The sequence below is a fragment of the Podarcis tiliguerta genome (assembly GCF_965153285.1).
Source record: "Podarcis tiliguerta genome assembly, chromosome: 13".
NCBI lineage: Eukaryota > Metazoa > Chordata > Lepidosauria > Squamata > Lacertidae > Podarcis > Podarcis tiliguerta.
Window position 1 is genome coordinate 14432273 of NC_139546.1, and position 12760 is coordinate 14445032.

General features: G+C 45.6%; 1 protein-coding gene across 1 annotated transcript in view; it reads left to right on the forward strand.

Moving 5' to 3' along the window:
• The first annotated feature begins 545 nt into the window (after nt 1-545).
• Nucleotides 546-12760, forward strand: part of MAP3K14 (mitogen-activated protein kinase kinase kinase 14) — a 34664-nt gene continuing 22449 nt past the window's right edge. Inside the window, exons 1-4 of the mRNA XM_083407600.1 lie at nt 546-725; nt 10111-10383; nt 11164-11233; nt 12512-12725. Coding sequence (XP_083263726.1) covers nt 10131-10383; nt 11164-11233; nt 12512-12725 — 537 coding nt within the window. The 5' untranslated portion in view covers nt 546-725; nt 10111-10130. The remainder of the gene's footprint in view (nt 726-10110; nt 10384-11163; nt 11234-12511; nt 12726-12760) is intronic.

Here is a 12760-nt window from a genome sequence, read left to right on the forward strand (position 1 = left end):
GAATTCGAGTCACACCCGTCGAGAAAACAATTTATTGAAAAAGATCCAGCCGGATATAACGCTCTCAAGCCATTATTATTTTATTGGGTTTTTTCCTAGGGGGAAGCAGACCCCTAAACATTTTGTGAATATTTATACTTTTGACTATTTATTGTATTTTTCCCGATTTGAACTATAAAATGGTGATTGTCTTGAGTCAAAATGAGAGTACCCCTAAACTTTTTTTTTAGAAAAACAGCACTTCTTCTTACTACTGTACTGTACTGCGTTTTCCCGCAGCCAAAGCAGTTATAGGAAATCACGGGCAGCTCCCAGGAACCAATCAGAACGAGACAGGAAGAAAGGAGGAAGCGTTATTGGAGGGCCTTGAAAGGGGCGGGAGGAGGAACACGCCCGCGCGGGTGACGTCACCGCCGGCCTCGTTCGCCGCCTGGGCGTGGCTTAGCCCTGAAGCCATTTTGTCCCACACCCCCTCCCCTGAGAGCGGGGAGGTGGACGGGGGAAGGCGCGAGGCAGCGTGGGAGAAAGCAGGCGGGAGGGGCGTGGCTTCGAGGAAATAGCGGCGTCTGATTGGGCGGAGGCGGGATGGCGGGGCGGGGCCGGCTCTGCCCCTCCACCCTGAGGCGTCCGCTTTTGAGCTTCCTGTCAGTCTGTGCCTGAGGAGGGAAGGAGGCCGGAAGTGCCTGCTGTGGGTCTCTTCTCTTCTCCCCCCAGCCCCGCGACAGGTGGGTTTCTGGTTTGTGCCGCACCTTGTTTTTTAAAGGGGTGTGTTTGGGCTTCCTGAAGCTGCTGCTGCTTCTCCCGTGTGCGCGAGGGGGGGGGGGTTCTCCCCGCCCCAAAAAAACTTATTTTCTTCTTCCGCTGGTTTGCCCCTCGTCTCTTCAGCCCTCAGCCCGTTCCCGCTATTCGCTGCTTAGAGGGGCATGCTCGTGTGTGTGTACGTGCATATGTGTTCTGCGCTCCTCAGTCAAAACTTCCTTCAGGCTTCTTTTTCCTCCATCCTGTGCGAAAGCAGCGCCGGTCGACGGCCGAGGATGATGGGAGTTGTAGTCTCTGGAGGAAGGACCGCAGCTCTCTCAAGCTATTACTCCCCCCACCCCCGTTCCAGGTGCGGAGTCCCAATTTGCCGCACCTATTGCTTGCCTGGCGCGGCCGTTTCTCGTTCCCACCTCCTAAGTGTCTCTGGATGAGAATTTAGTATCTTTTTTTAAAAAAAAAATTATTAGTTTTTAATTACAATAATCCAATAATAGCCTCATTATAGCAATGCCAAATTAGAATACAATTACTAGTACCAATCATTCAGATGCCAAATCATATAATTTCGGTGTCCCCCCTGCATGCTAGAATTGATGGTTTGATGATTTACTTCATTTCTGCATTCCAAAGGCTGATTAATTTCAGTTACACTCCAGTCAATATAGAAGTCCCTTATACAACAACTCCAATATTAACAACCTCCATTTGTATGGACACATTAAATGTTTTATAAACCTGCAGGTGAAGCATTCAAACTATACCCTTGTTCTTCCTGTGTGGTAATTATTCTGTCTGTGATGTTTCTTCCTGTCCTTGTAAAATATTATGTCTATCTTTTCTCGGTGTTCTCTATCATGCCTTGGGCGGAGCTAATATCCCATTGTTGAGAATTTAGAACCATTGACTATTTATAGAGTTGGAAATGACCCCTGAGGATCATCTAGTTCCATCCCCTGCAAGGCAGGATTTTTTCGCCCAGTGCGGAACTCGAACCCACGGCCCTGAGATTTAAGTCTCCTGCTCTGTGATGGAGCTGTCAGCCAAGTTAACAGAATTAAAATTGGGAGGAATCTGACAGAATTAAAAAGCTGGCAGGCTGTTTTCTGCTTTGCCTGAAAGTTTTGCTACTTGTTGCCCCCCCCAGTATGCATGTTTTGTATAGATAGATAGGTCTCTTCTCCCCGCTCAGCACCTTATTGGGCACTCAAGAGGAGTGTACAAACGCTTTGTAAATAAACCACTAGGTATTATCCTTGCAAGATGTAATGCCTGCAGTGGGCTTATACTTGGGTTGACTGGTTTCAAAGCCCCAAAGGATGATCCTGGGCCACGTGGGTGCCTCTCAGCCTAACCTACTTTGCAGGGGTGTATGTGTGCCACTGTGAGAACCTTGGAGGAAGGATGGGATGGAAAAAGGAAAATAAGCTTGAATGCACCTTACAGCATGTAGCAAGTTATGCCTCCCAGTAAGCCTTGGTGAGCAGCATGTGAGGAGTTTATTTCCTGCGAACCTTTACTTGCCCTTTCCCAGGATACCTGCACACACCTCATTTGGTTTAACTTACTTAGTCCAAACATAACAGCATAGCCCATATGCCTTCGTCTAGCAGCTCTTTTCATCCAGGACCAACAGGCTTCTTCTTGTCTACAGTAGCTTTCAAATAGCAAGCTAGTAGCCTGCCAGGATCTACACCAGAAATGTGAGGTCTGAAAGTTATAAAGCATTTTACCTTGGCTTTCAGTTTCTTTTAGAAATGTCTAATATAGATTAAATCAAAATTAAAAATAAATGCATTCAAGAAAATTAGGCAAAGTGTAGCAGTTAACACAGCCACAAAAACAGGGCAGGCAGGCATTGTCAATTGGGCCAAAGACCTATCAAAAGAAAAAAGGTTGTAAGTTTGGGTTTACATTTCTGTTTGCCATTCTTGCCACAGTAGTTTTTGCCCAAAGGCAGCGATGGCAAGGGGAGCCCCAACATTTCCCTCTAGCTTGGAAACTTGGGTGGGTGGGTAGAGAAATCACCCCTTCAATTGCACTGACCTTCAGAGAGCTCAGTGTAGTGATAGGAAAGATGCTTGCTTTACTTTATGTCTACAACCTAGATAGGAAAGTTGGGACTGGCTGCTTTGTGTTGTGGATTATTGGGTTGTTTTTGTTTCTATTTTTATCATGTATTTTGTGTTCATATTGTGATTTTATATTGTGAACTGCCCTGAGATCTACAGGTACAGGGTGGTATACTGCTACTATTATTACTACTACTACTACTAGTAGTAGTAGTACTACTAATAATAATACAGTGGTACGTTTATGAACTTAATCTGTTCCGGAAGTCCGTTCTTAAACCGAAACCATTCTTAAACTGAGGCACGCTTTCCCAAATGAGGCCTGCCACTGCTGGTGCCCTTCCACTGTTCGGATTCCGTTCTTAGACCGAGGTAAAGTTCTCAAACTGGGACACTACTTACAGTTTTGCAGAGTTCGTAAACTGAATCATTTTTAAACAGGACTGTTCTTAAACTGAGGTACCACTGTAATCCCTTCCCCCAGCACCTAAGGTTTAGAGCTGCAGAAGGGGAATTGTCCTTGACTTCCCATGGAGGTGCAATGTGAGGTCAGGACTGCAATCCTCTACACACGCGTCCCTAGGTGTGTAAGCCCCATAGAACATAATGTGGCTTTTCGGCAAGCAGGCATAGAAAATTGTGCCAATGGCGAGGGATGGATCCTAACAATAACAGGTCTTGTCTTTGCTACCAAAAAAATGTATGGACCTTTGAGTTTCATAACTTTGCTGTAGCATAAGGACAGTAGTGCATTTTTGTTCAATGTGGACAAAACTATCAAAGTTAGTGCTGAAGTGGTAATATGGTCTGGATAGTGTCTGGTAGTGTTTCAGAGACCACAGAAGGGCTAGGTAGGGTTTCTGTGGTTTGTGGTTGGAGGCAGTTATGTTTCTGAATAGCAGTTTCTGGAAACCTCAAGCGGGGAGAGTGCTCCTCTGCATGTGGGTTTCCCATGGGCAGCTAGTTGGCCACTGTGAGAACAGGATGCTGGACTGGATAGGATGGCCCAGAAAACTCCTCTTATGCCCTTGTGGTTGAAGCTTCAGTGGCTTGTTATACTTTGTTTTTCTTCCTGTGGGTGTGACGTCCAGCCAGTCTGAGTCAAACAGGTCAATATTCTCTTGGCTTCCAGTTTCATGCATTTCCCCCTACAAATCTGTGGCAACGTGCTGTGCAATGATAAGACATGCCAATCCTTATTTGCATTTAAAACACAAAACTGGAAATGTAATAGTCTTAAAACATTATTAATAGCAGTTTAAGATTTCCTGTGTATATTAAAATCCAGCATATACTGTGTCTGCTTGGTGCTTCTCCTTAACATTACAGGATGTATTTTGAGAAATTTGGAATATGGTTTAGTCTTGTAAATAAGTTACCATCTGACACATATCTTCTTTGGTCTGAAGATGAAAACAAACTAATTCTCTTTCAGTTTACAAACTCTTCCCCATTTGGTTGCTTGGAGACCATTCCTGATCACCCAGGTGATCAATTGTTTACAAACCTAGGGTTAAAACAACAAAGAATCTTGCAGCACCTTAGAGACTTTTATTGCAGCATAAGGTTTCATGGGTTCAAGTCCACTGTGTATTAAAGATGAAATTGTAGTTTTTTGGAACACCCTGTGACTGGCTTAAAGCAATCCTCAGTGTTTAAATTGCTGATGCTTGAGATGCAGTTTTGCCAAGATAGATACAAGGTACAAATTGCTTCTTTGTATTACAGTGGTACCTCGGGTTAAGTACTTAATTCGTTCCAGAGGTCTGTTCTTAACCTGAAACTGTTCTTAACCTGAAGCACCACTTAAGCTAATGGGGCCTCTTGCTGCCGCTGCGCCGCTGGAGCACAATTTCTGTTCTCATCCTGAAGCAAAGTTCTTAACCTGAAGCACTATTTCTGGGTTAGCGGAGTCTGTAACCTGAAGCGTATGTAACCTGAGGTACCACTGTACTCTAGAATGAAACATTTTCTCTTAAGGGGGGCGGGGATACAACACACAAGTTTCAAATACCTCATTGCTGATGAATGGACAGCTGCTGCTGTGGTTGCTTGCCAGATGTTTCCTGCCTGCTTCTGCCTAAGATGTGTAAAATTAAAAATGCAACACAGGCTGGAAAGCACATACAGTACTGTATTCCAGAATTGGTGGTTTGCAAATTCAGCTTCCATGTCTTGATTAATAATACAGCAATGGGATGCTAGCAGCACATGGTCCTTATAGACTCAGGGCCAAACTATACACTATGCTAAATGTGTGGTTTGGTTTTCTCCTGCAATCAAATAGTTGCCATGATGAGGAACAGCTCTGGGAAGGGCAGCTTTCATTGAGTCTGTGGTGTGATGAGAAAAGACTAACTTACCACTTTCCCACGCACCATGGCTGCTGTTATTTAAGTAAAAATGAAATGGAGCAACCCCTTTCTTAACAGGACAACCTTTAATCCAGTTAGGGTTAATAGATCAATTTATTGGTTTTGGTTTATCTGTTTTATCATTTTTCCAGTTTTAGGTTTGTTCTTTACAATTGCACATCAGTTTTGACCTGGAAAAGGACCCTCCTCACCAAAAAATTGCCATAATTTTAGTGTACATTTCTCCTAACACACAAACATACACACTTCTGCAAGCAGTTTCCTTGATATAATGCATTTTTACGACATGCATGCTTGCAATGCACACTTTCCCCTGATACACATATTCTTGTAAAAAAATAATAATTGAGGATTAGTTAGAGAACTGCAAGTTCAAAGAAGTGCAAATGCTGAAGGCTGGCTGTGCTTTGATTTGCATACAGGCAACTCCCCATTTGTGCGGGGGCAGCATTCTGGGCATTCACATGATTTGCTGGAGCACGCATAACCCTGCCCTGTTAAGCCCTCTTCCAGTTCCAAAATGACCTGTGCATCAGTTGAACGCAAGCAAAATGGTTGCCACCTGTATTGTTTCAGGAAGTGTGGATGCGGTAGTCTAGCATTTTAAATGGAAACCTCTCCTATCTCTGATTCTGGATGTGTTCATCCAGATCCCTTTTGCCTGCATTTCTGCCCATCCTTGTCTCTACCTGGACACTGACATCAGGCAGATTATCCACACCATGGACCAACAGGGTGCCCACCTCTGCACCAGTCTGTCTGTTAGCACTTCTAACAGACTTTTGTTCTTTTGGCACAGGAATATGTAGCTCAGGCACCCTAGGATTCCTTGTTCGGGTAGGCAGGGGTTACCTTGGGACAAGGAACAATGACTTTCGATTTTGGGTAAAAAGCATCTCGCAGAGAGGAAGCAGCCTTTCTTCCCTGCTGCAGATAAGGTCACCCCCGAAACAGCGCCCTATTGTTCGTTGTATCTTCCTGAATAAGTTCAGGAAGGGCAGCTAAATATTATTTTAACAAGGAGGGCCTTTGCTTCCTGTTCTCTTTCAGGAAGATGAGGCTTGAGGCCTTACTAAAATGAAGTGGTGATTTGTGAGAACCTCGCCGCTTCCCCCTGCAACTACTGTATATGGCAATCAGATGACTTGGTTTCACTTTTGAGGCCTAACTTCTCCCTTCTCAAAACACAGAAGGGAATCCTTGCACGAAGTGCACTTGGAAACACTTGAGGCAAGCTTCAGCGGGAAAAAGGCCGAGCTGACTCCCCATTCATACCTGGTAGCTTTACAACTAGAACATGGGAGGAGATCCTGCCCAAAGTGCATTATCAGTGTTGGGAAATGGGCCGTGGGCGTTCATTACAGGAACAGAGATGGCAGCAGAAGCAGGCTCTCAGACAGAGGCTGTCACTTGGTGCAAAGCCAAGAAGCAGCCTTGGGAGGTAGAAGAGAGAACAATCAAGGTGAGCTGTGCAAGTTCAGCAGGGCCAAGGGTGTTGGTCACAGGTGGAAAGGTGCCTAGGTGTGAAGACTTCTTTTTCTGGCAAGCATATGATACTTTCCCCATTGCGTGGAGCATTTTGTCCCATCATTTTAATTTGAATTTGTTTTTATCTGCGGATTTCTTAAAAAATTTAAATTATTTTACTGCTGCTCTTATTTTTAATTTCATTTATATTGTGAACTTCCTTGGGCATTTTTTGAAGTTAAAAGGCAGGTTTAAAATGGTCTACTAAACAATAATCGTAAGAAGTCTGTGGAAAGGTAAGCGTTGACGGTCAGGTAAAGGCAAGGGCAGGATTGTGGCTGGAGTTTGACTCTGCTTCTCATTTTCTCTGTGGCTTTTGATCCCATAGACCATCATTGTATCCAGGACCATTTTTGTAAATTTCAAAATCTGAAACTTAAATAAATTTTATAGAGACTAAAAAACAACAACACCCCACATACAGCAACAAAAATCTATATGCTACCAGGCCAGGTTCAAGGTGCTTGTATTAATTTGCAAGGCCCTTTACAATTTGGGTTCAGGATACTGCAAGGACTGCCCAATCTCTTACATCCCTGCCTGATCACCAATGTTTTTGGGGATGAGTTTAGTATTGAGGACACAATTTTATGGAACTCCCTTCCAGTTGAAGTCAGACAGTCCCGCTCCCTACCAAACATCCATCAGGCACTTTAATGGAGATTTTATAGTTTTGACTTCTTCCTTTTTTTGCACTGCGTCTTTATAAACCACTTATTAACCTTGGGAGTTAAGGGATATATAAACTGTTTAAATAAGAATAAACAATACGGGACTAAACCGCTCCCCCAATAACAGCTTTGTAGCCAAAATAGGGCCAGTGAAAAAACAGAGGTATCTTCCTTGTTTGAGGGAACCCCAAGGTTTGCAGAAGTGCATTAAAAAAAACACAACTGCCTAAAGAGGACAGACTTCCTAAAAACAGAAAAAAAGGATGTACTGTGTATGTGGTCAGGAGGAAGGAGCACTGAGAAAATGTGTGTGCAGCCCTTCATTGAGGCTCTGCCACACCCTCCCCAGCCAGCCGACACCACCTCTGCCTGTCTGGAAACCTGCCTGTGCCAGGAAGCGGTGGAAGGCAGGGGTGCCCAGCCTGGACAAGGCTTGCAAGCTAGAGACAGGACACTGTCTCTCGCAAGACGCACTCCAGTTGGGTGCAGTGTCCGGAGGTTCCCCATTCTGCTTCTGGCTCATCAGAAGCACTGGGAAGTGCCCTTTGCTAGCGTGAAGCTCAAAGGAGAGGCGGAAAACTGGCAGGCACCTTGCCATGAAAAAGCCTTGCGAAACAGGGAAAGGAGTCTCTGCTGTCAGGAGGCCGGGTGCCGGATCGGTTTGATACAGCTGCAGTTGCGGCTAAGAGAGCAGTGTGCCCCGCAGTTCCTTTCCCTGTCACGGAGAGTCTGCTCACTTAGTCCAAAGCTCAGAGCTGTATGCCATTGAAAGCTACCAAATATGGAATATAAAAAAAACCTTAATGTTATCTCTGCACCAAAACACTTCACGCAAGACATAGCTCAAAATGCCCATCAGTATTTGGTGACAAGCCTCACTTTCCCCCTCGTTTGTGGGGAAGATGACCCACAGCTGCACTAAAATCCTTGCGTTATTTCTCCACTATATTCTCATGTTTGCACTGTTGGCCGGGGGTCTGGAGGGGTCTGAAAGGAACCAGACATATGGCGGACTGTGTAAGCTTTCCAATTTAGTCCATAGGTCTAAATTCGTTCAAACACTGAATGTTGAAGGACAGAAAGGGGGTGGGGGTGGGGAGAGAGATGGAAGGTCAGGTTGAGAGCATTTGAGTCATGGAGTATTAGGGCATCATTTGAGAAGATGGAAGACCGGGGGTGGGAGGGTGGAGACAACTGGCCTCCCTAGAAACGCATGCCCTGAAAGCGAAGTTTGGAGGAGGAATGTGCCACGAGATTTTTAAAAGCTCCTCCTCACATGCTATAGGAGAACTGTCCCCACTTCCCTGAATGCCTTTCCCGGTTTCTTATTCCCCTACCCACCCGCCCACGCTAAATAGCAATATAATGCTCTCAGTCAGGACTGGCAACCAGCCCAGACCTGAACCTTCTAATGTGATGCAACACAGCAAGGAAAATGGAGGTGGGGGAAGGAAAGGGAGAATGTGTCTATCTATCCTTCCCTCTCACCACCCAGAACAGGAAGGAACAGCCGCCTTGTATCCACTGCCCAAAGCATCCTGTTCAACAGGAATCGCCAATCCCGTGCCCGCGAGCACCATAGAGCCCATGAAAGCCTTCTTTGCTGCCCCCAGCATGTACCATAACCCTCAGTTTCCCCATTTTGGTTTTAAGCAAGTGCCTAGCATTTGCAGGGAAGTTTTTAATCTTTGAGGTTCTATTGTGTGTTTAATACAGTACTTTGTTGGGAGCCTTCCAGAGTGGCTGGGGCAACCCAGTCAGATGTGTGGCATATAATGAATAAAGATGAAATAGTAGTAGTGGTAGTTAGAACCTGAGAGGCAAAACATACAGGCACGATCCTTCTCGGGGTTGTTTTTTTTTTGCGAGAAACTAGCCCATTCCACCCTTTCTGTGTTTTACTTACCCTGACCCGCCCCCAAATTTCCTGCAGGCACCCATCATATGTGAGATGCACTTGGGAGAGATATGTATTTATAGCTGGTGTGTGTTGGGGGGGGGGCAAGATAGGAATGTGTGGTCTGTGTGCATGTGTGGATTGCCTGAGAGAGATAGGTCTGTAGTCCGCATGTGTGTCATGGGACTAAAGGTAAAGGTAAAGGTATCCCTGCCCGTACGGGCCAGTCTTGACAGACTCTAGGGTTGTGCGCCCATCTCACTCAAGAGGCCGGGGGCCAGCGCTGTCCGGAGACACTTCCGGGTCACATGGCCAGCATGACATCGCTGCTCTGGCGAGCCAGAGCCGCACACAGAAACGCCGTTTACCTTCCCGCTAGTAAGCGGTCCCTATTTATCTACTTGCACCCAGGAGTGCTTTCGAACTGCTAGATTGGCAGGCGCTGGGACCGAACAGTGGGAGCGCACCCCGCCGCGGGGATTCGAACCGCCAACCTTTTGATCGGCAAGCCCTAGGCGCTGAGGCTTTAACCCACAGCGCCACCCGTGTCCCTGTCATGGGACTACCCTTGCGCATTTCCCCCGCTAGTGAATGCTCCCTGTTATCAGACATCATCAGTGTGTTTGTGAGAGGGAAGGTGGATTCAGTAGTGTGTGGTCTGTACATTCTGGACCATGTGCTGAGATTCCTGCATTTAGGGGGTTGCCCTAGATGTTCTCAAGGGTCCCTTCTTACCCCATAGTACTATGGTTCTATGAAGAGAGGGCATCTATTCTAATGGCTTGTTCTTTTTTGTGGGATTTATCTTCCAGCCTTCTAGCAAAAGGAGGAGATGGCCGTAATGGAAATAGCTTGCCAAGATGCTCCAGTTATCGTTGGGCACCCAAAGGAGCTTCCTACGGATAAGGGACCGAAGGAGGTGGTGACTGAGAAAAAGAGCAGTGTTTGCAAAGTAGAGGATCCAGAGAAAAATGTGTTCCAGGGACCGTGGAAGATTCTGAGTGATGTGATTGCCAAAGGAACTGCCAAGGAAGACAGTGGGAAAGGGAGCTTAGCCTCCATCTCCATCATTGCCCAGGCAGAATGTAAGTGGGGAGCTGCAACGCTGAGTGGATGGGGGGCTAAAATTGGATTGTGGCTGGGGGTGAAGCTGTAGCTGTAGCTTTCTGCATCAAAGCCCTCTAGCAGACCTGCAACCCCATCAGCCCAACTAATGGGAAACTTGTTCAGCCGACATACCCCATGATTGCTGTTGCTTCACTCCCCAGCCATTGCAGGAGGATCTCGACTGCTGAGGTATAAGGAGCTGGTATGTCAGAATAACATTTCATGCAATAGTAAATAAAAGAAACCAAACATATGTAACTCTTCTGCTGATCGAATTCTGGGAAATACAAGTGGTTTAGTTAGAATACCGTAGGAAAGATCAACAATTATGAGGCACAAGAGAAATTGAAGTGTTAAAACAGGGCTACTTTATCCATGCCCAGAAGCCTTTTTTCCACTGAGCCGTCCTCTCCTATGCTGTATTGTAAACTGCTCCTGAAACACTCTCCAAATTTTGAAGCCACTTGCGAAGCATGCCCCCCCCCCGACACAAATCCTAAACTTCCATGGACATTGAGATCAAATATGCAGTTATTTGGATTCTGGCTTGCATATTTTTTCATCCAGAATTGTGATTCCTCCCCACATCTCCCCAAACAGAATACTCACAGTCCCTCTTGGTGATCTCGTGGCTCTTTTGGGAGTTAAGTTTTGACATCCTCCTTTGCTACAGCAAAGCTGATTTCCAGAAGATGGTATGACTCTGGCATTTCCTGCCTCACCCTGGCTTGTATTGGCCTTGTTTGCTTTCCCTGCAGGTGAGATCAGCCAGGAGTTCAGCCCTACGTATTCTGAGAGGCCTTTTCTTGCTGACACCAAACGATTCAGGTAAGGTCTCCCCTGTAACACACAGTGTGCAGAAAGAGCCACAAATCTCAATTCCATTGCGGGGCGGGAACTTTGATTCTAGAATGCATCTTCTGCTCCATCTTAACTCTGTATCCCGGGAACAGGATTTGCTTTGAATACCCAATATTCACAATGGAGTTTATTATATATAAGGCCTAGTTCTCATGTGATGCTGAGCCAAACAATGGCTTCGTGTGTTTTATGCAGGCTTGCATGGAGAACATGGCTCCTTTTTTCCTGCTGTCATTTTTGCTGCACCATGCTGAACTTAACCATGGCTTGGCTTGGTGTGTCCTTTGAACCTGGCCTTGTGGCTCAGCTCTCTCTAGATTAATCACAAGCTGTAACCAAGGTTTGCTCCCAGACGACATGCCAAGCCCAAGCTGTGGCTTAGCTGAGCACAGCAGGGCAGCACAGTACCTGGGGAATCACACACTAAACTGTGGTTTGGAATAGTGTGAGGTATGAACGAGGCACATGCCAATGACTTTGAATGCTTTAAGTAATAGAAAGGATAGGAAGCTGCAGAGTGGGGGAACATCCAAATTATTGTGTATTATTTTGTACCTGATTTCTGATAAAAGCACAAAGTACATGAGGTTGAGCTGAACAGTCATCCATTGTGTGTATGTGTGTGTGTGTTTAAGAAATAATTGCTTATTGGGACAAAGGGTAAAATGTCTCCTACCGAAAAAACCATTTTTTGTCGCTTTTCCACAGTTGTTGATGGCTGTTGTGAAGCCACGGTCTCCTTCCCACTGCTTTTTAGGGCTGCTTCTCCTTCCCAGAACGATCCTAGCCAATCAGAGATCACATGGTAAACATGACTACACCTCTGAGGTCAAACAAGGCCAATTCAGAATAAGGGCAGTTCTTTCAGCATTGCAGCCCCCTCACTCGCAATAGACTAACACCTTTAACCCGCAAAACATTGTTGAATAGAGATGTATTTTGTACTTTGACCGTGCAAAATATACATTTTAAGAAATGGACTTAGGGCACATAAATTAAAATTAGTGTTTGTCGCACTATTTTTGTTTTATTTGTTAATGCAGTGTCTTGTATAATCCATTGCCAGGCGTTGTGCAAAATGGAATTCCATTTTGTGGCCAAGAAGCTTCGTTGTTCTTAGGATCTAGAGGTTCTTCTAACTTCTCCTTTTATACTTCTTAGTTTTCAATTCAGCTAGAGAAGGCTGTGTGTCGTCGCTGCCGCTTTTAAACTAAAATACCTTTTCAATACCCTTCTCTGTGCCAGCCGATCTTATAGTCTCGATCAGATCCCCAACAATGTGGCCTACGCAACTGAGGGCAAAATTGCCCCAGCCTACAGGAAAGCCATGCATCGTGGCAAGTCCCGGAAGAAACGGCGAAAGAAAAGATCCCATCTTCTGACACACAAGGAGTTGGCCTCCCCACCTCACAAGCCAAGAACCCCAGAGCAGGAGAGCTGCACACCAATTCCAGTGCAGGTAAGGCCTTTTCTATGTTTTCTTCAATCATGCCC